Source organism: Scyliorhinus torazame, chromosome 7 (assembly GCF_047496885.1).
Source record: "Scyliorhinus torazame isolate Kashiwa2021f chromosome 7, sScyTor2.1, whole genome shotgun sequence".
NCBI lineage: Eukaryota > Metazoa > Chordata > Chondrichthyes > Carcharhiniformes > Scyliorhinidae > Scyliorhinus > Scyliorhinus torazame.
In genome coordinates, this window is record NC_092713.1 from 267,926,975 (window position 1) to 267,953,078 (window position 26,104).

General features: G+C 46.7%; 1 protein-coding gene across 13 annotated transcripts in view; it reads right to left on the reverse strand.

The window, feature by feature from the left end:
- LOC140427025 (transcription factor 7-like 2) overlaps window positions 1–26,104 on the reverse strand; it is a 309,025-nt gene that overhangs the window by 169,379 nt on the left and 113,542 nt on the right. Inside the window, exon 1 of one of the 13 annotated variants that reach the window (XM_072512437.1) lies at window positions 13,694–13,782. The exons of the other annotated variants lie outside the window; for them this stretch is intronic. Coding sequence (XP_072368538.1) covers window positions 13,694–13,753 — 60 coding nt within the window. The 5' untranslated portion in view covers window positions 13,754–13,782. Of the gene's footprint in view, window positions 1–13,693; window positions 13,783–26,104 lie in introns of those variants that run through there. 13 annotated transcript variants of the gene reach the window in all.

A 26,104-nucleotide genomic window follows, 5' to 3' on the forward strand; every position in this document is an offset into this window, starting at 1 on the left:
TTGGCGGACGAGGAGGTGAGCGAGCGGGTCCGAGGAAGTATAGAGAGATACTTCGAGACCAACGACAACGGGGAAGTCCGAGTGGGGATGGTCTGGGAGGCACTGAAGGCGGTGGTGAGGGGAGAGCTGATTTCCATTAGGGCCCACAAAAAGCGGAGGGAGCGGGGGGGAGAGGGAGAGGCTGATGGGGGAGATGGTGAGGGTAGACAGGAGGTATGCGGAAGAGCCTGAGGAAGGATTGTTGAGGAAGAGGCGCAGCCTCCAGGCCGAATTCAACCTGGTGACCACCTGGAAGGCGGAGATGCAGTGGAGGAAGGCCCAGGGGGCGGTCTATGAGTATGGGGAAAAGGCAAGCTGGATGCTGGCACATCAGCTTCGGAAGCGGGACGCAGCTAGGGAGATCGGGGGAGTTAAGGACAGGGGAGGGAGCGTGGTGAGGAGTGGGGTTGGCATCAATGGGGTCTTCAGGGACTTCTACGAGGGATTGTACCGATCCGAGCCTCCACGGGTGGAGGGAGGGATGGGTCATTTCCTGGACCAATTGAGGTTTCCAAAGGTGGAGGAGGGACTGGTGGTGGGACTGGGGGCCCCGATTGGGCTGGAGGAGCTGATCAAAGGGATAGGAAGCATGCAGGCGGGGAAGGCACCGGGGCCGGATGGTTTCCCGGTCGAGTTCTATAAAAAATATATGGACCTGTTGGGCCCACTGTTAGTTAGGACCTTTAATGAGGCAAGGGAGGGGGGGGCTTTCCCGCCAACGATGTCCCAGGCACTAATTTCCTTGATCCTGAAGCGGGACAAGGATCCCCTGCAATGTGTGTCTCACAGACCGATTTCCTTGCTAAATGTAGATGCCAAGGTGCTGGCGAAGATCTTAGCCACGAGGATTGAGGATTGTGTGCCACAGATCATCCAGGAAGTCCAGACGGGGTTTGTGAAGGGGAGACAGTTGAACGCGAATGTGCGGAGGCTTTTGAACGTTATCATGATGCCGGCGAGGGAGGGGGATGCGGAGATAGTGGTGGCGATGGACGCTGAGAAAGCCTTTGATAGGGTAGAGTGGGGGTACCTGCGGGAGGTGCTGAAGAGGTTCGGGTTTGGGGAGGGGTTTGTCAGGTGGGTTAGGCAGTTGTATCAGGTCCCGATGGCGAGTGTGGCCACAAATAGGAGGAGGTCCGAGTACTTTTGGTTGCACCGAGGGACGAGACAGGGGTGTCTCCTGTCCCCCCTGCTCTTTGCACTGGCGATTGAACCCCTGGCTATGGCACTGAGAGAGTCGAGGAACTGGAGGGGGTTGGTGCGAGGTGGGGAGGAGCATAGGGTGTCGCTTTATGCGGATGACCTGCTGCTGTATGTGGCGGACCCGGTGGGAGGAATGCCAGAGGTAATGAGGATCCTTAGGGAATTCGGGGACTTTTCGGAGTACAAGCTCAATATGGGGACGAGCGAGCTGTTCGTAGTTCAGCTAGGGGACCAGGAGAGGGGGATTGGCGAGCTCCCACTAAAAAGGGCGGAAAGGAGCTTCAGATATTTGTGGGTCCAGGTGGCCAGGAGCTGGGGGGCCCTGCATAGGCTTAACTTTACAAGGCTGGTAGAGCAAATGGAGGAGGAGTTCAAGAGGTGGGACGCGTTGCCGCTGTCCTTGGTGGGTAGGGTGCAGTCAATCAAAATGACAGTGCTCCTAATGTTTTTGTTCCTGTTCCAGCGCCTCCCCGTGTTTATCCCAAAGCCTTTTTTCAGGCGGGTTAACATGAGTATAATGGGGTTTGTGTGGGCACGAGGGACTCCGAGGGTGAGAAGGGTGTTCCTGGAGCGGAGTAGAGATAAGGGGGGGCTGGCGCTGCCCAACCTCTGTGGGTACTACTGGGCCGCCAATGCGACAATGGTGCGCAAGTGGGTGATGGAGGGGAAGGGGGCTGCATGGAAGAGGCTGGAGACGGCGTCCTGTGTGGGTACGAGTCTGGGGGCGCTGGCAACGGCGCCGCTGCCGCTCCCTCCAAGGAGATATACGATGAGCCCGGTGGTGGTAGCGGCCCTCAAAATTTTGGGGCAGTGGAGGCAGAATAGGGGGGAAGTTGGGGCCTCGGCGTGGACCCCATTACGGGGGAACCACCGGTTCGCCCCAGGAAGAACAGGTGGAGTGTTTTTGGGGTGGCACAGGGCAGGGATACGAAAGTTGATCTGTTTGTGGACGGGAAGTTTGCGAGCTTGGGTGAGCTGGAGGAGAAGTACGGGCTCCCCCAGGGGAACAGCTTCAGGTATTTACAGGTAAGGGCATTTGCCAGACGGCAGGTGGAATTCCCGCGGCTACTGCCACACACAGTACAGGACAGGGTGCTCTCAGGGGGGGGTGTGGGAGTGGGGAAGATCTCAGAAACTTACCAGGTGATGCAGGAGGAGGAGGCCTCGTTGGTGGAGTTGAAAGGTAAGTGGGAGGAGGAGTTGGGAGAGGAGATCGAAGAGGGGACGTGGGCAGATGCCCTATGGAGGGTGAATTCTGCCTCTTCATGCGCGAGGCTCAGTCTCATACAGTTTACGGTGCTGCACAGAACACACATGACCGGGACAAGGATGAGCCGGTTCTTTGGGGGTGAGAACAGGTGTGTTAGGTGCTCAGTGAGCCCAGCAAGTCACACCCATATGTTCTGGGCATGGCGAGCGCTGGAGAAATTCTGGAAGGGCGTAGCGAGGACGGTGTCGAGGGTGGTAGGATCCAGGGTCAGACCGGGCTGGGGGCTCGCAATGTTTGGGGTGGCAGAGGAGCCGGGAGTGCAGGAGGCGAAAGAGGCCGGAATTCTGGCCTTTGCGTCCCTGGTAGCCCGGCGGAGGATTCTCCTTCAGTGGAAAGATGCGAGGCCTCCAAGCGTGGAATCCTGGATCAGCGATATGGCAGGGTTCATTACATTGGAGAGGGTGAAATTCGCCTTGAGAGGGTCGGTACAAGGGTTCTTTAGGCGGTGGCAAACGTTCTTAGTCTTTCTGGCAGAACGATTGATATTGGTCAATGGCAGCAGCAGCTCGGTGTGGGGGGCGGGGTGGGGGGGGGGGGTTACTTTATTTTTGTTTATGTTATTTACGCTGGAGGGTCTGAGGGGGTGTATACACCTGTTGTGTTAAGTCGGGGTGTTAATGTTAATTTATTATTTATGTACAGGGGGAGGGGTTTGGGGGGTTGCTTTTTTTAGATTGTGTTTTGTACTTAACCCTGTTGGGTTCTTTTTTCTTTCTCATTTTGTTATTGATATTTTATGAAAACCTTTAATCAAAATTATTTTAAAAAAAAGAGATGTAACAGGGGGAGGTCGATGGGTTATTGTCTCAATAATGTTACAATAGGAGGTGAATGGGTCAGAGTCTCTCAGTGATGTTACAGGAGGTTGTCAATGGGTCATAGTGTCTAAAGTGATGTTACAGGAGGTGGTCAATGGGTCAGTGTGCCTCAATGATATACAGGAGGAGGGCAATGGGTCATTGTGTCTCAATGATATACAGGAGGGGGTCAATGGGTCACTAGCTCTCAGAGATGTAACAGGAGGCGGTCAATGGGTCATTATCTCTCAGAGATGTAACAGGAGGAGGTCAATGGGTCATTGTCTTTCAGTGATGATGAAATAGAATGTCAATGGGTCATTGTCTCATAGTGATGATACAGGAGGAAGTCATTGGGTAATTATATTTGTGATGATTTAGGAGGAGGTTAATGGGTCATTGTCGCTTAGTGATGTTGCAGGCGAGGTCAATGGGTCATTGGCTCTCAGCGATGATACAGGAGAAGGTGAATGTGTCGTTGTGTCTCAGTGATGTTACAGCAGGTGGTCAATGGGTCATTGTGTCTCAGTGATGTTACAAGAGGAGTTCAATGTGTCATTGTGTCTCAGTGATGTAACAGGAGGAGGTCAAGGATCATTGTGTCTCAGTGATGTAACAGGAGGAGGTCAAGGATCATTGTGTCTCAGTGATGTAACAGGAGGAGGTCAATGGTTCATTGTGTCTCAGTGATGTTGCAGGAGGACGTCAATGGGTCATTGTGTCTCGGTGATGTTACAGGAGGAGGTCAATGGGTCATTGTGTCTCAGTGATGTTACAGGAGGAGGTCAAGGGTCATTGTGTCTCAGTGATGTTACAGGAGGAGGTCAATGGGTCATTGTGTCTCAGTGATGTAACAGGAGGAGGTCAAGGATCATTGTGTCTCAGTGATGTAACAGGAGGAGGTCAAGGATCATTGTGTCTCAGTGATGTTATAGGAGGAGGTCAATGGTCATTGTGTCTCAGTGATGTAACAGGAGGAGGTCAAGGATCATTGTGTCTCAGTGATGTAACAGGAGGAGGTCAATGGGTCATTGTGACTCAGTGATGTTACGAGTGGAGGTCAATGGCTCACTGTCTTTCAGTGATGATGAAATAGAATGTCAATGGGTCATTGTCTCATAGTGATGATACAGGAGGAAGTCAATTGGTAATTATACCTGTGATGATTTAGGAGGAGGTTAATGAATGGGTCATTGTCTCTTAGTGATGTTGCAGGCGAGGTCAAATAGTCATTGTCTCTCAGGGATGTTACAGGAGATGGTCAATGGATTATTGTCTCTCAGCGATGATACAATTGGAGGTCAATGGTTCAGTGTCTCTCAGGGATGTTACTGCAGGAGGTCAATGGGTTTGTGTCTCTCAGTGAAGGTATAGGAGTAGGCCAGTGGGTCAGTGTCTCTGCCAATGATGCTACAGGAGGACGCTAATGTTTATTGCCTCTTAATGATGTTACGAGGAGGTCTGAGTTCAGTGTCTGTCTGTGTGATGGTACAGGAGGTCATTGGGTCAGTGTCTCTCTCGGTGACCATACAGAAGGAAATCAATGGTTTATTGTCTCTCAGTGCTGGTATAAGAGGTGGTAAATGGATCATTGTCTCTCCGTGATGGTACAGGTGAGGTCAATGAGTCAGTGTCTCTCAGTGATGTTACAGGTGAGGCCAATGGGCTATTGTCTTCCAGCGATGATACAGGAAGAGGTCAACGGATCAGCATCTCTCAATGATGATGTGGCGATGCTGGTGCTGGACTGGCGTGGGCACAGTGAGAAGTCTCACAACACCAGGTGAAAGTCTAACAGATTTATTTGGAATCACAAGCTTTCGGAGCGCTGCTCCTTCATCATGTGAGGTGGAGGCAGATTCACAATCACAGCATATATAGGAGAATCACTCAATGATGACAAAGGTGTGGTTAATGGGTAAGTATCTCTCTCAGTGATGGTATGAGAAGAGGTCAATAGGTCAGTTTCTCTTTGTGATGACACAGGTGACAATGGGGTTAGTGTCTCTCTCAGTGATCATATGGAGGAGTCCAATGGGCCATTGTCTCTGAGTGATGTTCCAGGAGGATGCCACTAGTTATTGTGTCTCAGTGAAGTTACAGAAGGAGGTCAGTGGGTCATTGTTTCTCAGTGATGTTACAGGTGCAGGTCAATGGATCATTGTCTCTCGGTGATATTACAGGCAGAGGCAATGGGCCAGTCTCCCTCTCAGTGATGGTACAAGAGGCTACTGGTCAGTGTCTCGCTCAGTGATCTGATGGAGGAGGTCAATGGGACAGTATCTGCCTCAGGGAAGATAAGGGAGAAGGCCAATGTGCAGTGTCCCTCAGGGATGAGACAGGTATCCCCGTGTCTGCGTGGGTGTCACCCCCACAACCCAAAGATATGCAGGGTAGGTGGATGGGCCTTGCTAAATTGCCCCTTAAAATAATTAGGTATTCTCAGTTTAAAACAATGGGGATGGGAAAGGTGGAGGTCAGTGGGTCATTGTTTCTCAGTGATGTTACAAGAAGAGGTCTTTGGGTTATTGTCTCTCAGTGAAGTTACGGGAGGAGGTCAATGGGTCATTGTCTCACAGAGCTGGTACAAGTGAGGTCAATGGGTCAGTGTCTCTCTCAGGGATGATACAGGGGGAGGTCAATGGGTTGTTTCTCTCAATGATGATACTGGAGGTCATTGTTTCAGTGCGTCTCTAAGTGATCATATGGAGGAGGTCAGTGTCTCTCTGTGATGTTAGAGGAGGAGTTAAATGGGTCAGTGTCTCTCAATGCAGTTACAGGAGCATATCACTGGGTCAGCGTCTCTCAGTTGATGATACAAGAGGAGGTCATTGTGACAGATCATTGGTTAAGTATCTCTCTGTGATGTTACAGGAGGTGTTGAATGGGTCAATGCTTCTCAGTTTTGTTACAGGAGAGGTCAGTGGGTCAGTGTCTCTCTCTCTCAGTGAAGGCACTGGAGGTCATTGGTTCAGTATCTCTCTGTGATATTATAGGAGGTGTTAAATGGGTCAGTGTCTCTCAGTTTTGTTACAGGAGGAGGTCATTGGGTCAGTGTCTCTTGTAGTGATGGTATGGGAGGAGGTCAGTGGGTCAGTTTTTGTCAGTGATGATACAGAAGTCATTGGCTCAGTGTCCCTCTCAGTGATCATCTGCAGGTGGTGAATGGCTCAGTGACTGTCTCAGTTAAATACCGGAGGAGATCAATTGCCTCAGTGATGGTACAGGAGGAGGTCAATGGGTCAACTTCTCTTAGCGATGCTACAGGCAGTCATTGAGTCAGTGTCCCTCTCAGTGATCATACGGAGGTGGTCAATGGGTCAGTGTCTCTCTGAGAAGTTACAGGATGAGGCCAATGAATCATTGTGTCACAGTGATGTTAGAGGAGGAAGTTAATGGTCAGTGCCTCTCAGTGATGTCACAGGCGGAGTTCAATGGATCATTGTCCCTAAGTGGTGTTAGAGGTGGAGGCAATGGGCCAGTGCATCTCTCAGTGATGATACAGGAGGTTATTGGGCCAGTGACTCTCTCAGTGATCTTTTGGAGGAGGGTAATGGGTCAGTATCTGCCTCAGTGAAGATACAGGAAGAGGTCAAAGTGCAGTGCCCTCAGTGATGTAAAGGAGGACGTAATTGGTTATAGAATCTCACTGAAGTTACAGGAGGAGGTCAATGGCTCCTTGTCTCTCTGTGATGTTACAGGAGAGGTCAATGTGTCATTGTCTCTCAGTGATGATACATAGAACATAGAACATAGAAAATACAGCACAGAACAGGCCCTTCGGCTCACGATGCCGCGCCGAACCCTTGTCCCAGATTAATCATAGATTATCATTGAATCTACAGTGCAGAAGGAGGCCACTCGGCCCCCTGAGTCCGCACCGGCTCTTGGAAAGAGCACCCCACCCAAACCCAAAACCTCCACCCAACACCAAGGGCAATTTGGACATTAAGGGCAATTTATCATTGGCCAATTCACCTAACCCGCACATCTTTGGACTGTGGGAGGAAACCGGAGCACCCGGAGGAAACCCACGCAGACACGGGGAGGACGTGCAGACTCCGCACAGACAGTGACCCAGGCCGGAATCGAACCTGGGACCCTGGAGCTGTGAAGCAATTGTGCTATCCACAATGCTACCGTGCTGCCCTTGAGAACAAATAAATCTACACTATATCATTTTACCATAATCCATGTACCTATCCAATAGCTGCTTGAAGGTCCCTAATGTTTCCGACTCAACTACTTCCACAGGCAATTCATTCCATGCCCCCACTACTCTCCGGGTAAAGAACCTACCTCTGATATCCCTCCTATATCTTCCACCTTTCACCTTAAATTTATGTCCCCTTGTAATGGTTTGTTCCACCCGGGGAAAAAGTCTCTGACTGTCTACTCCATCTATTCCCCTGATCATCTTATAAACCTCTATCAAGTCGCCCCTCATCCTTCTCCGTTCTAATGAGAAAAGGCCTAGCACCCTCAACCCTTCCTCGTAAGACCCACTCTCCATTCCAGGCAACATCCTGGTAAATCTTCTTTGCACCTTTTCCAAAGCTTCCACATCCTTCCTAAAATGAGGCGACCAGAACTGTACACAGTACTCCAAATGTGGCCTTACCAAAGTTTTGTACAGCTGCATCATCACCTCACGGCTCTTAAATTCAATCCCTCTGTTAATGAACGCGAGCACACCATAGGCCTTCTTCACAGCTCTATCCACTTGAGTGGCAACTTTCAAAGATGTATGAACATAGACCCCAAGATCTCTCTGCTCCTCCACATTGCCAAGAACTCTACCGTTAACCCTGTATTCCGCATTCATATTTGTCCTTCCAAAATGGACAACCTCACACTTTTCAGGGTTAAACTCCATCTGCCACTTCTCAGCCCAGCTCTGCATCCTATCTATGTCTCTTTGCAGCCGACAACAGCCCTCCTTACTATCCACAACTCCACCAATCTTCATATCGTCTGCAAATTTACTGACCCACCCTTCAGCTCCCTCATCCAAGTCATTAATGAAAATCACAAACAGCAGAGGACCCAGAACTGATCCCTGCGGTACGCCACTGGTAACTGGGATCCAGGCTGAATATTTGCCATCCACCACCACTCTCTGACTTCTATCGGTTAGCCAGTTCATTATCCAACTGGCCAAATTTCCCACTATCCCATGCCTCCTTACTTTCTGCATAAGCCTACCATGGGGAACTTTATCAAATGCCTTACTAAAATCCATGTACACTACATCCACTGCTTTACCTTCATCCACATGCTTGGTCGCCTCCTCAAAGAATTCAATAAGATTTGTAAGGCAAGACCTACCCCTCACAAATCCGTGCTGACTATCCCTAATCAAGCAGTGCCTTTCCAGATGCTCAGAAATCCTATCCTTCAGTACCCTTTCCATTACTTGGTCATTGTCTCTCAGTGATGTTAAAAGAGGAGGTCATTGGGCCATTGTCTCTCAGTGATGATACAGGAGGCGATGAATGGGTCATTAACACTCAGTGATGATACACGAGGAGGTCAATGGTTCATTGTCTCAGTGATGTTACAGGAGGAGGTCAATGGGTCATTGTCTATCAGTGATGATACAAGAGGAGGTCATTGGGCCGTTGTCTCTCAGTGATGTTACAGGAGGAGGTCAATGGGTCATTGTCTCTCAGTGATGATACAAGAGGAGGTCAATGGTTCATTGTCTCTCAGTGATGTTACAGGAGGAGGTCAATGGATATTTGTCTCTCAGTGATGGTACAAGAGGAGGTCAATGGGTCATTGTCACTCAGTGATGTTACAGGAGGAGGTCAATGGGTCATTGTCTATCAGTGATGATACAAGAGGAGGTCATTGGGCCATTGTCTCTCAGTGATGATACAGGAGGAGATCAATGGGTCATTGTCTCTCAGTGATGGTACAAGAGGAGGTCAATGGGTCATTGTCACTCAGTGATGTTACAGGAGGAGGTCATTGGGCCATTGTCTCTCAGTGATGATGCAGGAGGTGGTCAACGGGTCATTGTCTTTTATTGTCGCTTATTGTCACAAGTAGGCTTCAAATGGAGCTACTGTGAAAAGCCCCTAGTCGCCACATTCCGGTGCCTGTTCGGGGGGCTGATACAGGAGAAGGTCATTGGGCCATTGTCTCTCAGTGATGATACAAGAGGAGGTCAATGGGTTAGCATCTCTTAGTGATGCTACAGGTGGCTACTGGATCAGTGTCTCTCTCAGTAATGATACAGGAGAGGTCAATAGGTCATTGTCTCTCCGTGATGATACAGGAGGAGATCAATGGGGCATTGTCTCTCAGTGATGATATAGGAGATCAATGGGTCAGCTTCTCTTGGTGATGTTATAGGTGGTCATTGGGTCAGTGGCTCTCTCAGTGATCATACGTGAATTGGAAATTCTGAATTCTCCCTCTGTGTGCCCATACAGGCGCCGGAGTGTGGCGACTAGGGGATTTTCACAGTAATTTCATTGCAGTGTTAATGTAAGGCTACTTGTGACAATAATAAAGATTATTATTATATGGAGGAGGGCAATGGCTCTGTGTCTGCCTCAGTAAAGATACAGGAGGTCATGTTGCCAGTATCCATCTCAGTGACTATATAGGAGACCAATGGATCCATTTATTCTCAGTCATGTTAATAGGAGGTCAGTAAGTCAATGTCCTTCAGAGATGATTCAGGAGGAGGTCAATAGGTCAGTCTGCCTCAGTGATGAAACAGGAGGAGGTTAATGTGTCAATGTCTCAGTGATGATACTATAAGCAGGTCAATGGGTCAGTGTCTCTCATTGATGTTACAGGAGGAGGTTAAGGTTCAGTGTCTCTCAGTGAAAGTACAATGGGACATTGTCTCTCTCAGTGATGATATTTTAAGAGGATCAATGGGTCAGTGGCTCTCTCAGTGATGATGTGGAGATGCCGGCGTTGGACTGGAGTGAGCACAGTAAGAAGTCTTACAACACCAGGTTAAAGTCCAACAGGTTTGTTTCGGATCAGTAGCTTTCAGAGCATTGCACTTTCCTCAGGTGACAGTGCTTCAAAAGCTAGTGGTTCGAAACAAACCTGTTGGACTTTAACCTGGTGTTATAAGACTTTGTACTCTCTCAGTGATGGTACAGGAGGAGGTCAATGGGTTAATGCCTTTTAGTGATGGTACAGGGGATGGTCAAAGTTTCATGTCTGTCTCTGTGATCATACAGGAGGTTATTGTGTCAGTCTCTCTCTCAGTGTCCATACAGGAAGAGGTCAATGGATCCTGGTCTCTCAGTGATGTTTCAGGTGGTGGCCATTTGGTCAGTGTCTCTCAGCAATGATACAGGAGCAGGTCAATAGGTCATTGTTTCACAGTAATGATGCAGGAGGAGGTCAATGGGTCATTGTATTTCAGTGATGACACAGCAGGAGGTCAATGGGTCATTGCGTCTCAGTGATGTTGCAGGAGCCGGTCAATGGGACATTTTGTCTCAGTGATGATACAAGAAGAGGTCAATGGGTCATTGTATCTCAGTGATGATGTAGGAGAAGGTCAATGGGTCATTGTCTCAGTGATGATGCAAGAAGAGGTCAATGGGCCATTGTGTTTCTCAGTGAAGATACAGGAGAAGGTCAATGGGTTGTGTCTCAGTGATGATACAGGAGAGGTCAATGGGTCATTTTCTCTCAGTGATGTTAAACGAGGAGGTCAATGGGTCATTGTCTCTCAGTGATGTTAAAGGAGAAGGTTAATGGGTCATTGTCTCTCGGTAATGATACAGGGGGAGATCAATGGGTCATAGTATTTCTGTGATGATCCAGGAAGAGGTCAATTGGTCAGTATCTTTCTTATTGATAATGCAGTAGGAGGTTTATGGGTCAGTATCTCTCTAATTGATGATGCAGGAGGAGGTTAATGGGTCAGTATCTCTCGCAATGATTATATAGGAGGGATAGTTGGTCAGCGTGTCTCTTGGTGACCAAATGTTTCAGTATCTCTCTCAGTAGATCACTGGGTCAGTCTCTCGGTGATGACATAGGAAAAGGGCAATTGATCAAGGGTTTAACGTAGTTATTTAGTTTCTTGTGCAGACGAGGAACATTGGAGGGAAGGGGGAGAAGTCAGATGAAGTACGGAGATAGACAAGAACATTAATGGACCTGAAATTGAGAGATAAATGCATTGCCATCACGAACAAGGTTCATTGTTTCCATTCTCAGCATCACTAACACTGAATAGTAAATCACAAGTGACTAACTTAGTTGGTGAATGTGCTTTCATGGTGATCTTTGGAATATTAGCACAACAAATGCTGATCGCTCAAAAGGTATTCTAATCTTCAGGTTGTTTGAGGTCCGTGAAATAATCACTAGCTTGTGATGCATAAATTAGGCTGGTTGTGATAACAATCAGTTCATCGATTAAGTTTGCTGAATCACTCAGCTTGATGAAAGCTGTTCTTGCCAACAAATTTTAGAAACATAAATTAATTTATTTTAGTGGACAGATCCTGATTCGGCAGAGCCTGACTGACTTCATCAGACGCACGCACAAGTACACACTTCTGGAAGGTACCACTGCCAAAGAGCAGAATCTCTGGCCAGTTTCCCTGTCCCTCTAGAGGCAGTTAGGCCAGTTGCAGTAAGTTGACTGCTATCCTGGTCTAGATTGACTTATTTAGCCTTGATTCTGGAACCTTCGAACATCCTCACCTGACAGTCTGAATGGCGTAATCTTTTTCCTATGTTCCTATTATCTATGCAAATCAGTAACATTGTCCACTTGCATTCATCTTTATTCAATAGCTTAATGCAAGTGTATAGCTTTTGAGGTTTAAAAATGTGTTGTCAAGATAAAAATGTCTAATATTATCAAAAATCAAAATAATAGCGGATGAATTTTTTTCAACAAAACTATGCTTCAATTTATTATACCAAGTGAGAACAGCTACTGATTTAGAAAAGCTTCGGCCTTGATTCTCCAAGCAGTTTTGATGCAGTATTCGATAGCTAGTTGGATATAAAATCCAAGCGTTGTTGTCTCTCTCTGTACACATGTTACAATGTGTTGACATGCTCCTTTGTCCCTGAAGAAATGTAATCTTGTTCCGTATTATAAACTGCTACTGAATATTCCATATAACCTCTGTGAGTTAATGTTTTGAGTTTTTTTTGAATGGTTGCTTTGACTGGCAGTTTCAAAGTTGGATCATTTATTAATTTATAATCTATAAGAAAAAAAACGCTTGATTTTTTTTTCTAATTTTTATCATTATGTGGTAATGAATTAGCAGGAGTTTTGCGATCAATTTGACCATGGTATTTGGCAAAGCCCACCTTTAATATTTTGGTTGTGTGTTACAAATTGGATCCTTATGAAGTAAAGAAATACAAGCATTGAAGTGATTTAACTCATTCTAATTCTGTGAACAATGTGGTGACGCAGTGTGTTATAAACCTCTGCTGTGGGCCATATATGCCCCACCCTCTCTATTTACATAGCGTCTTTAACATTATGAAACATCCCTTTCACAGCAGCATTACAGCATTATCGGACAAAATTTGACACAGAGTCCCATAAAGAGATATTAGGGAAAGTGACCAAATGCTTCACTAAAAACATGGGTTTTAAGGAGCGTCCTAAAGTAGGAGACTGATTCAAGAGGTTTTATGTGGGAATTCCAGAGCCAATGGCGGGGGCGAGAGCAACAGGGATGCACAAGAGAGCAGAACTGGAAAAGCTGCCACGGAAGATATGCCTTGTGGGAAGACTCAAAAGACACATTGATATGCAGTCCCAGGATCAGGATTTAGATGCAGCCTGGAACGATAAGACATAAGTCCGGTCTCCTGGATAGCTGCACAATCACACGTGAAATAAACTGGGAGCAATCCCAGCCCAGTACACAATGGGCATACGCACAAACTGGCACTCTCGCTAAGAAAAATGCACAGGATAGCTCATACAAGAAATAGGAAAGTTCAAGCTGATACCATCAATACCACTCTATTGAAACCAAGGTTACGGTTCATTTTGACAGAGTGGAGAGAGTTTACATGCTGTATCTAACCTTGCCCTGGTAGAAATTGAAGCTCATCCTGGGTATTTGGAATACAATTTCCTCACAGTATCAATGCCCCCCACCTTAAGAATATAAACATTTACTAACGTTTTTGTTGATTACAAACATGGCAACAAAATTGTCCTAAAGGTTACAGAGTTTTACCCTCGACAACAAGCATTTCACTCATGTACGGATTCCAAGTGATCTGTGCAAGATACAGTACCGCTGTTCGGCAACTCAGCATAAATCATCTCTAATTTGGAATACTGTCACACTCGGCGTGCACTACTCACGAGCTGTGATTATTTCGCGTGACCAACCACTTGTCCACTTACCGCATCATTGAATATGACACTGTTGACAAAGCCGGTGGGATTTCGCAAGCCCACAAACATCACTTAAAAAGCAGCAGCAAAGAGCCCGCAGGAGAACTTGCTATTGGCGAGAAGAACCAACTTTTTAAACACAAAAAACAAAACAGATAAAAAACACCTTGAACGAAGAGAGCTGCTTATATTCATAGACAGGAAGACAGCAAGGAAGCAATGAATTAACCACCGTGTGCACTACATAAAATGCAATTAAAAGGCCACACCTTTGTGACACTCTACAAATAGCTCCTCTTAGAACACAACCACAAGCTAGGTGCAAATCTGTAAGTGTGCAGCTGGAAATTCAACATTCATAAATTGAATTTCACTTCAATCTCGTTTTGACATATCCCCCATACTTCTGTAATAACCAGACTACTACAGTACTGATGTACTGTACTGACCAAGCTTGCTGAACAAATGACAAGTAATAACAGCATCTTTTAAGTGCCATAGAGTAATTACATCACTGGATTTAATTGCAGATTACATATGTTTCTACTGAAAGTGTGTGAATCTGGCTGCATACTAATGCCAGCACAGTGGCAAAATTATTAGATGGCATCATGCAAATCCAATCTATATATTCCAATTCATGGACACCTAAGACTAGAATCATCAGTTAAAAAAATGTATTTAAACTGAATGTAGATATTTGTGGGTTGGAGGATAAATGTTTTAACAGCGTAGACTAAAATACTGGGCATAAGTTAATAATTATATTGTGCATCATCATTCTTCCACAAGGTGAAACATATACGCTCGATGCACATTAGATACATTAACACTATATGGAAATATCTTGAATTGGCCGGAAAAACATTACTTTATCAAGTGGGGAATTCTTTTTGACCTGGGTTCCACAGATCAGAATACTCTCAGGTTTGATTCATGACTTGTGCTGAATTAATTGATATCAAATGAGTTGTGGATGTACCACAATTGATCTGAGTGTTCCCAAGACAGGGAGAGGGATTATCTACTCTAAGGTCCCCAGTTTTGGCAGTTATCTAGTGACTCCTGTTGGTCAGGTCTGGTAAAGAACTGGTTGAGCCAATTGGTAATGCCACAGATCGCCACATCCTTGATAGGTAAATATCCTGCTGACATTCAGACAAGGATTTCTTCTTCTCAATCTTGCCTAATTTTGGGTCGTATCATGACAATGAAGTGGAATGAGCAATGAGGTTTATTGCTGCCTCACTCCTCAACCTGTAGTTCTCCTCTGCTACCTCAACTAGGAAGTCACAAGAGTTCCTTTTCCCAGTCTATCAGGTGTAAACAGAATGGGCCAGGTTTTCCAGACGATTTATGTCCCTCACTTACCTATCTCGATGAGAAAGTGCGGCAGGAATGGGGTGTGGCGGCAACAGATCTGAATTTGCCTTGTAGGTGCTTGCAACCTACCCCTCGTACCTAATCTGCTGTAGACTTTAGACTCAGCGGAGTTCTTCATTGCCTCAGTTGGACCAATCTTCGGGACACTTCTGCCCCTTGCCAGAATTGTTGGTGCTGTCACTATGATATTGTGTTAATATTTCCCTTTTCATATTGGAGGGCCCACGTTGATTGGTGAGAGTCTTGCCCGGCCTCTGCTCTGCATCAGGCCTGAATCAAAGAAATGGGTCAGATTCAGATGGATGGGCAGAGGTCTCAGCTGGTGAAAAGTCTTCCCCGAAGAGGATAATCCTAGCCTCACTCACTATACTAACACATAAACAATAGCCACTTTCCTGAGGTATGGAAAGCTACAAGTACATCTGATGCTTCCTCAAGGTCGGATGCCGCGAGGTGTAGGAGGAACTTCTGTCTGAAGACCCTCCAGTTGGCGCCGAGGTTGCTGGAGATCTGGAGCTGCGGAGGGACCTGGATCTTTTCCATACCATGGCTGTTTGCTACTTGCTTTCCGGTCGTTTCAGATTTACTCGAGGTAGGTCTGTTAGAATTAATAGTTTCCTGGTACCATGATGTGTTATATATGTTGGATTAACATGGACTCCAACTCGATGCAGTATCACTTGAAAACAGGCTTCCAAAGCTGTAGATGGTTCAACACTGCTTTATTGAACATGCCGCATAATGTACACAGTTCGCTGTGGGTCGACACTCTATTAATCTAAACTTCCTAACCTTGGTCTGGCTTGCCCAGATTTGCTCTGTGCCATGTGTAGTACATTGCACCCTGACTGTTGCTACAGCTATCACCAGTAAGAAGAGGCTGAGCCTTCCTGCCTCGTGTGTTTTATACTGGTAATGTACCCTGTAGTGTCCTGCCTGGTGATTGGTTGTTCTGTATTCTGTGTGGTGATTGGCTTCTGTGTGTCCATCACTGCCTGTCTGTATCTCATTATGAGCATGAGTGCATATTATGACATCTCCCCTTTTAAAATAAATTTTGGATGCTTGTGCTTGTATTTACATGTGTGGCTATGTGCAAAATGGTGAGTGAGTGAACATATATACACGGGAAGGTGTCTATCGTGCATATACAGACCAAGGCGAACAAAATTTACACAGTTAAAGTCTATAAATCCAGTCTTTGTGGTGGGCGATGGATTCTTGCTGACCGCCTCAGAGGTGGTGGGGGGGACGCCGGTGTCTCGACGGGTGGGACTGCTGCCAGATTGGCGGGCTCGTGGTTTGAAATGTCCAGAGGAGGGGTCCCGACATATGAGGGGTGTGGTCAGGTGATGTGGGCAGGCAGCTTTGCGCAGTGCCCTTCTGTTGCGCCTGAGAATGGAGCCATCAGCCATGCGAACAATGAAAGACCTGGGGGCAGCCTGTCGTACAACAATAGCTGGGGCTGACCAACCTCCTTAAAGGCAGCTTGATGCGAACAACATCTTCTGGAGCCAGCACAGGCAAATCAGTGGCATGAGCATCATACGTGATCTTCTGTTGGTCCCTGAGTCGCTGCACTTTTCTTAGCACCGTGAGGTGATCAAGGTCTGGAACGTGTATGGCTGGAACAGTTGTCCGCAGGTTGCGATTCATGAATAGTTGAGCCGGAGACAGACCAGTCGACAGAGGGGTTGCCCTGTATGCCAACAGTGCAAGGTTAAAATCAGATGCAGTCTGCAGCCTTGCAGAGCAGCTGCTTGACAATGTGGACCCCTTTTTCCACCTTCCCGTTTGACTGCGGGTAATGGGGACTGGATGTGACAAGTTTGAAGTGGTAGGATTGTGCAAAGTTGGACCACTCTTAGCTGTGGAAACATGGACCTTTGTCGCTCATCACTGTGAGTGGTATACCGTGCCTGTCAAAGTCTCCTTGCAGGCCTTGATGACTGATTTTGACGTGAGGTCCGACAGTTTCACAACTCCTGGGTAGTTCGAAAAGTAATCGATCAGAAGTACATAGTCACGCCCATTTGCGTGAAAGAGGTCTATTCTCACCTTGGACCACAGAGAGGTCACGAGCTCATGTTGTTGGAGCGTCTCCATGTTGTTGGAGCGTCTCCTTGGGCTGAGCTGGGTGGAATCTCTGGCATGTGGTGCAATTGAGGACCATGTTGGAGATGTCCTGGCTGATCCCAGGCCAGTAAACTGCCTGTCGAGCTCTGTGTCGGCATTTCTCGACTCCAAGGTCACCCTCATGGACCTGCTTGAGCACCACGGCCTGCATGCTGTGGGGGATAACAATTCGATCCAGTTTCAGAATGATCCCTTCAACAACCGTCAAATCATCCTTGACATTAAAAAACTGGGGGCATTGCCCCTTGCGCCACCCATTTGCGAGGTGGTGCCCTTTGCAGAACAGGGTCTTTGGCAGTTTCTGCTCGAATCTGGACGACACGTTCATCAGTGGCCGGGAGGTTGCTGGCGCACATCTGCACCTGTGACTCAATTTGGCGAATGAAGTCTACATGTTCGCAGGGCATGGTGATGGATCTGGATAGGGCATCCGCGATTATCAGCTCCTTGCCCGGTGTGTAGATGAGGTTGAAATCATATCGGCGGAGTCGCAGAAGAATGCGCTGTAGCCGGGGCGTCCTGTCATTTAAATCCTTCTGGATGACGTGGACTAAGGGTCTGTGGTCTGTTTCCACCATGAACTTTGGCAGACCGTATACGAAATCATGGAATTTAACGATTCCTGTTAGGAGACCCAGGCATTCCTTTTCAATCTGTATGTACCTTTGCTCGGTCGGAGTCATGGCCCTGGATGCGTATGCCACTGGAGCCCAGGACGAGAAGTCATCTTTGTGGAGGAGCACCGCACCAATACCGTCCTGGCTTGCATCCGTGGATATTTTAGTTTCCTTGGTCGGGTCAAAGAACGCCAGGACTGGGGCCATGGTGAGCTTTGCCTTGAGCTCCATCCACTCCGCTTGATGTGTTGGTGTCCACTGGAATACGGTGGTCTTTTTTACTAGATGCCAGAGAGCTGTGGTGTGGGATGCCATGTTAGGAATGGATTTTCCCAAAAAGTTCACCATCCCCAGGAAGCGTAGTACCGCCTTTTTGTCCTCTGGGGTCTTCATGGCATTGATTGCCATTGCTTTGTCGGAATCAGGTTGCTCACCCTGCTGGGATATTTAGTCACCCAGAAATTTGATTGATGACAGACCAAATGAGCATTTGGCCCTGTTTAGCTTGAGGCCATTCTCGTGGACCCCTTTTAACGACCTGTTTGAGCCGATCTATGTGCTCCTTGGGGGTCGTGGATCAGATTATCACGTCATCCACATAGACTCACACACCCTCGATGCCCTCCATCATTTGCTCCATTATGGGGTGAAAGACTTCGGAGGCTGAAATGATACCGAAAGGCATGTGGTTGTAACAGTACCTGCCGAGCGGAGTGTTAAACGTGCAGAGCGTCCTGCTGGAGTCGTCCAGTTGTATCTGCCAGAAACCACGTGAGGTGTCCAGCTTGGTAAGGAATTTGGCGTATGCCATCGCAGAGGTTAATTCTTCCCGCTTTGGGATCGGGTAGTGCTCCCTCATGATGTTGCGATTGAGGTCTTTTGGATCGATACAGATTCGTATTTCGCCTGAGGGCTTCTTCATGCAGACCATGGAGCTGACCCAGTCTGTTGGTTCCGTGACCCTTGACAATCTCGAATCTTAACGCCGCCGTGATTGCCTTGTGGGATACAACTAGATGACACGATCCACTAGCAGCTACGGCATTGCCATTGTAATCAAGGATTGGATTGGTCTTGGATGCTGTCGAGGTCTGCCCGGGATATGAGGTTTGCAGACGCACCAGTGTCCCATTTGAATTGGATTCTGCACTGATTCACTTTAACGACAGCGCGCCATTCGTCACCAGAATCCACACTTAGGATTGAGAGGCGCTCTGCATGAATGGAGGAGACTTTATCACGTGTGGTGATAATGCCCACCTGATATGGAGACTCGAGGCAGTCATCATTTGGGTCTGTTGGGCTTTCAGGATCGGAATCCTGCATGCCTTGCTAAATGCAGTGGACAGGTCTGCGTTGCAGCTGGGATCGCTGGCTTTTGACCGGTGGAGTGGACCTGCATAAGGCCGCATAATGCCCAGGCTTTCCACATTGTAGACATCGCCTTCCTTTGGCTGGGCATTGCCGCTTTAAATGGGCGGAGCCACAATTTTGGCACGTCATGACGCTGACATCAGTGCGTTCCGTGCGCCTTCGCGCCCGTGCAGTGCGGTCGGCCGACGTTCGCACATGCGCAGTAGGGTTTTCGGCCGCATTGTCCTCCCAGTCGCGGTGCGGCTGCGCGGGGCCCTGTGGAAAGCCCATGAAACGGCCACTGAAACCCGTGAAACGGCCACTCTCCTCAATGCTCAGGCCCTGCAGCCTAGCAATGGCCTGTACAGTCTGCCTCGTGGGAGGCTAGTTTTGCCGTTTCTGCCGCCTTGATGTGGGAGTAGCGATTTCTGGCATGTTCATGGACAACACACGTTTAAATGGCGATGGGGAGGGTCATACGTTTGATTTTAAGGAGCTGCTCCCGCAGGGAGTCGGAATGGACCCCGAAACCGATCTGATCCCGGATCATGGAATCAGCAGTCGAGTCATAGTTACATGACTGCGCTAAGATGCGGAGATGGGTCAAAAAGGAGTGAAAAGGTTCGTCCTTACCCTGAAGCCTCTGTTGGAAGATGTACCGTTCAAAGCTCTCATTCAGCTCGACTTCACAGTGGCTGTCAAATTTTTGCAGAATGGTCTGGAACTTTACTTTATCTTCTCCTTGGGCAAATGTGAGCGAGTTAAAGATGTGTATGGCCTGATCCCCCGCCGACGACAGGAGCAGCGTGATTTTCCTGGCATCTGATGCTTCCTCAAGGTCGGATGCCGCGAGGTGTAGGAGGAACTTCTGTCTGAAGACCCTCCAGTTGGCGGCGAGCTTGCTGGAGATCCGGAGCTGCGGATGATCTTTTCCATACCGCTGGCTGTTTGCTCCTTGCTTTCCGGTCATTTCAGATTTACTCGAGGTAGGTCCGTTAGAGTTAATAGTTTCCTGGTACCATGATGTGTTATATATGTTGGATTAACAAGGACTGCAACTCAATGCAGTATCACTTGAAAACAGGCTTCCAACACTGTAGATGGTTCAACACTGCTTTATTGAACTTGCCGAGTAATGTACACAGTTCGCTGTGGGTCGACATTCTATTAATCTAAGCTTGCTAACCTTGGTCTGGCTTGCCCAGACTTGCTCTGTGCCATGTGTAGTAGGTGCTGACTGTACATTGCACCCTGACTGTTGCTACAGCTATCGTCTGTACGAAGAGGCCAAGCCTTCATGCCTCGTATGTTTTATACTGGTAATGTACCCTGTAGTGTCCTGCCTGGTAATTGGTTGTTCTGTATTCTGTGTGGTAATTGGTTCCTGTGTGTGTCCATCACTGCCTGTCTGTATCTCATTATGAACATGAGTGCATATTATGACAACCTCTGCAACTGCAGCCCAAAGAATAGTACAACCTTCAGATGCTCAAATCTGACTGAAACATTTCCTTGAAGCCTGAAGCCCAGCCCCTAATATGGGCACAGACAGGTCAAACAATTCAAAATTCAACAAAATGGAACAATATCAATCAGGAAGACAAGCACAGCAGAATGTGAGGTGTGACATCATGCACGTAAGATATGAAAAAGTATTTTGGCAATAGTCCTTCCGCTGTGTCATGAAAGTTAAGCATTAGAAGAAAAAAATAGATACATGTGGCGATAACTACAGAGAAAAACAGATTTTGCTTCAGTAAAGTTCCTAAAAATACATGAAGTGAAAAAAGAGACTTTACAACTGTCTATGCTTTATGTTCACTATCTGTGGATATATCGGGATATAATTTCTTCTGTTAAATTTAGGGAAAAAGTAGATGTCAGTGAAGGAAATGTTACTTAACATTTTCTTCTGTAACGCTTCTTCTGTAAATTAAACAAAAAGTAATATTTTTTCTTCACATATGGACTTTGGCAGCTATATTGTTCCCAATATCACATTAAATTACTGGATTGATATATGTAATATGAAGACTCTCAGGAAAGTGTCACAGTCCTTACGCAAAAAGTATTTGAAACAAATATTTGGTTGGGGAAGAAAATAAATAGATAATTCATACCAAGGTGGCACGTTAAATTACTTGATGTATTTTGATGCAATTTACCTCATTGCATAATGTATTTACAAATAAAGTTTGCTAACCAAGAACCAAAAAAAAACTGCAGATGCTGGAAACACATGGTGTAGTTGAGAATCAAATCACTGCAGCCTAAAGTTCCCCAAACCTCTCCTCATCTCTCTGTTCCTTTAAATACCCTTTGAACATGCTTTTGGTCATCTGTCCTGATATCTCTTTCTGCAACCCGGTGTCAAAAATGTTTTTTTATTGGTGTCACTTTTATTAAGCACATTGGGACATTTTTCTACTTCAAAGGTGCTATATCAATGCAAGTTGTCGTTGTTGCAGTCACTTTTTAAAGAGAATCAACAGTCATGAATCACTTTGATTTTCCTTTTGTGCAATATTCCATATGGAATGGAGCGCTCGCCCCGTGTCTACGTGGGTTTCCTCTGGGTGCTCCTGTTTCCTCCCGCAGTCCAAAGATGTGCAGGTTAGGTGGATTGGCCATTCTAAATTGTCACTTAGTATCCAACGGTTAGGTGGGGTTACTGGGGTTACAGGGATATGGAGAGGGGGTGGGCTTAAGTGGGGTGCTCTTTCGGAGGGTCGGTTTGGACTCGATGGGCCAAATGGCCTCTTTCTGCACTGCAGGGATTCTATGAATTGCTGGTCCAGTACATTTTATACACTGTAGAGATGCCCATTAACTTCAAAGCATTTGTGAAAAAGTAAATCAAATGAAAAATTTAAGAAGTGATTGATGCAAGAAGATGGATGGGAGGAGGGGAAGTGGAATCCATCTTCGTGACCATCACAACCTGAAGGGTGAGGCCCCAGTTCAGAGGGACAGTTACATGGTCAGTCACTTCTCTGAGGTAGGGGTGGCCATTCATCTTGTTTCATACGGGACAGTCTATTTTTAGCCGGCCTGGCCAATGTCCGATACCAGACGACTTTATGTTGGGTATTTTGTGTCTTAGTTCGCTATCTCATTGAAGCACTGGGAGGGTCCTGTGCTCTCGTCCTTTCCCTACCGGAGGCAGCCTCAAACCAACTGGAATACAGAAAACAGAGATTTGCTTTTATATTTTTGCCACCCTGCTCCCTCTCATCGTCTCTCTCTCTCGCTTACTTGCCTTTACCATCTCGAACTATAATGGATCTCCATATGTGATGATGTCACCTCTGTACACAATGATGCCACCCTGGTACATGATGACTTCATCCCCATGTGTTGCTGTGGTATCTGGTATTAAGGGCATCTGCCAATAGCCACCATACTCTAGGGTTGGAGGTGCACAGTACAGGTAGACTTTAGGATTAACAAATAGATACATCCTCTGTCTCCTCTGTAGCCAGAATGACTTTCAACCATTGAGTGGAGACAGTGGTAAATGGCTTTCAACAATTTGCTTGAGGACAGCATGTGTTGAAAAATATCAGACATGAGTTTACATCAGAATTCTCTATCTTGCAAGTTTCCAATCTTTGTCATTTAATGAAAAAAGTACCACATGAACGTTGGTACCACTGGATGGGTACAGACACATTCAAGCAATGCTCACACATTCCTCCCTGTCAAAAGCAACATTGTCTGAGAGCTGGGAGAAGGAATGGATCAAAAGGAGGGGGAAAAGGACAGACTGTATATTTTTTTTTCTTTTGACCATTTAATGTCAAACCCTTTAGATGATTAAAATGTGAGTTTTGAGGAGTTTAATTCTGTTCATGGCAAAAGAATTCTGCCAGGTTCTTACACATTCGGAAATCAAGAATGAACAATACTAAAACTACGCAGCAACATCTTTTTCTATGAACTTCAGGCAAATGACTTTTTCTTGTGGCAAACAGGTGCATTTTTCATGATCATTTTCTTTTTTAATACAAATATCATTAATTGTCATAAGGGTTTTTTTAAAACACAAAGAATAAATTAGCTTGTCAAAGACATCGCAACAGGCCACATTTTACAGGTGTCACTTTAAAACACTTGAGAATAGTTGCCTGGTTGAAGTATTTGCGCTGATTGACAGCAGCCTCGAGAAGGGTAGATTGCCAGCAGGCATGAATGGGAAGGCAAAATACAGGAGTAGTCGTCTTTGTCCAAGGTGTTCCACCCTCTTAGAAAAGAATTTGACACTCTTAACCTGCTCCAGTGTTCTTAATCGAACATGAATTTGACTGCAGAACTGGAGAGCTTGTTCCTTGCTAATCTGCTCAAGTGTTGTCAATTAGAGGGAGTCCGGAATAACTCCATTGAAAAAAGCAAGCCAGCCTGGAGATATTTTGGAGCAACCCTCGCCTACAAATACACACCATAGACTGGGGATGTACAGTTTAATTCCCCTCTATAAAAATGAAGGAGTGTTTTGATCAAAAAATACACCTACATTTTCTTGTCCGTCAAGTACATTTGAGTCATGCAATTACTCTTTTTGGTGTGATGTGTCTCATCGGCTTCTGCGTAAATGAATAAAAACCGTGGCAGAGTTATGTTTGTCTCATTATTATACAGAGGGTAATGTAAAGTTTGGAGTATGTTATCAAATGGCCTGCTCCTGCAGTACATTTTACATGAGGTATACATGGGCGCAAACACTCGGCAATCATAAAACATACTGGCAGTTGCCGTCAGCCCAATTAACGGCCGTGCAATATGAAACGCGCTCTGTGAAAGGTTGAGCAGCGCTGAGGAGGGTGGGAAGTGGGAGGGTGCGGAGAAAGGGGAGGGTGCGGGCTGGTGCTTCTAATGTGCCCCCTCAGGGAACAGCCGAAGCGAAGCTGTCTGAGGGAGATTAAGACCTGTAAAAAATAAATTATGATGGGAAAATGCTGCAAAGAGCATTTAGGCAGCACATTACAACTCATCCCTCAGCCCCCAGACACATTTTAAACTTTATTTCAGCTCCAACAGTTCATCCCGCCCTGGATCACGTTTGCAGCTTAAACGTAAAGGCCGCCTGGTTAATTGGCCCGCACATCAACCGTAAAATCAGACCGGCCATGCAAAATTGCATTTAATCGGCTAAATTGTGCCCAATGTCGGGACCCTGTGCCCAATGTCTTTTTGTGCGATTTCACGTGCTTCCGGGTGGGGCATGTGCCTGTCCGAGCAACATAAAATTCTGGCCACAGAGAGAATAATGTCCAGAGTGGAATGTGGTACAAGAGCTAGATGACATTCCGAGACAAGAGGTTATGTTGAAAAAAAGGCAGCGGAAATGTGATGCATGAGTAATCCATGCTTGTTCATAGTGATACAGGCAACATCCAAAGTATGCTAATTTAAATGATAGTGGCATGTAGCCCAGCAACAAAAGTGCAGCTGGGGGGGGCGGGGGGGGGGGGGGGGGGGGGGTCCAGGTTTGCGAGACGCCAGCACCTTTTAAAGGGGTGGCGCATTCTGGCTGCAGCAGTCACTGGACATGTCTAGGAAAGAGTGTTTGATCTGAATGAACAGTTAATATGGTCTCACAAAGCAAAGAGTGTGCTCTTGATGCAATGCTGGGGACGTTGGTGAAGGGAGTCAACAGGAGGAGAGAAGTCCTCTATCCACAGGGGATGAGACAGATGCTGCTACGGCAACAGGAGCAGGTAGCTATTGCAGTGAATACCAGCAGTCTGGCGCCATGAACCTGAATGTAGTGCCGAAAGAAGTCCAATGACCTCACAGGAGTGATGAAGGTCAGTGAATGCTTCTCCAAATGCCAAATTCTTACAACTGAACCATTAGCCTCCTACACTGTGCAATTCACTAAACCCCTTAACTCATTCACTCACCAGCAATTTCAATTAACCACAACTCACACTTAAAATTCATAAATTCACCTTCCCCTCATAGATGTTGCATTGCTGAAAGCTTCACGCCCACATCTCACAGCTTGAGTGCACAGCTAGCTATTCAACTATGTCAGGTATATCACCCAAACACATTTGCCTCGCTTAGTGACACACTTCCCTCTATCCTGCAGGACAAGGTGGCCCAAAACCGTAAACAGCAGTGCCTAATTAGTGCACAATGCATGCCCTCTCTCCATTTGAGGAGACAGTGCTCTCCGGCATTGGAGTTTCCACTACTGAAGCCATGGCCGGCAATAGACATGAAATCATTGATTAGGGCAATGTGCTTCTATCTAATCCTCCTCCTCATATCCCATTTTCACCTCACCTCACAATCTCTTCCAATTTATAAATGGTGCAAGAACGCTCTGTGACCCTACTGTTGTGCCTTTCTGTTTACATATGCCCCAAAACTGCCACCTGATCAGGCAATTGTGCAGGCACCTGGAGTTGAGAGACTGATGATAAAGAAACATGTCATTTGAGCTCAAACCCGCAGCCACAATTCAAGATACTGGCACTGTCCTTCCTTTAGAGGCAGCATCTTACATTGAGGCAGCCTCCGCACGTGGTGAGTCACTGGGCATGAGTGGGATGCAACTAGGGCAGGCAACACGAATAACATGGGTGCCAGCTCACCAGAAGGCAAGGCCACACATGTTTTGTCACAGAGGACTCGGATGAGTGCTGGGATATAATGTGGATGATGCACAGAAAAAGGCTGATTAGCATGCAGAGTGCAAAGCTTGATGCCATGACAGGCCTGTCAAAATGTTTGCTCTCACGGTCTCAGAACATGGAGGAGTCTGGCCCTAACTTGAAACAGTGTTTGTGCAGAACTTGAAGCCCAACCTGAACAACATGGACAAGGTAGCCAACTCCACAAAAATATCTTCAGACCCAATTAAGATGCAGCATCCAACGGTCAATGTCTCATCTTCCATTGCAGGATCCAATGTCCAAGTGCT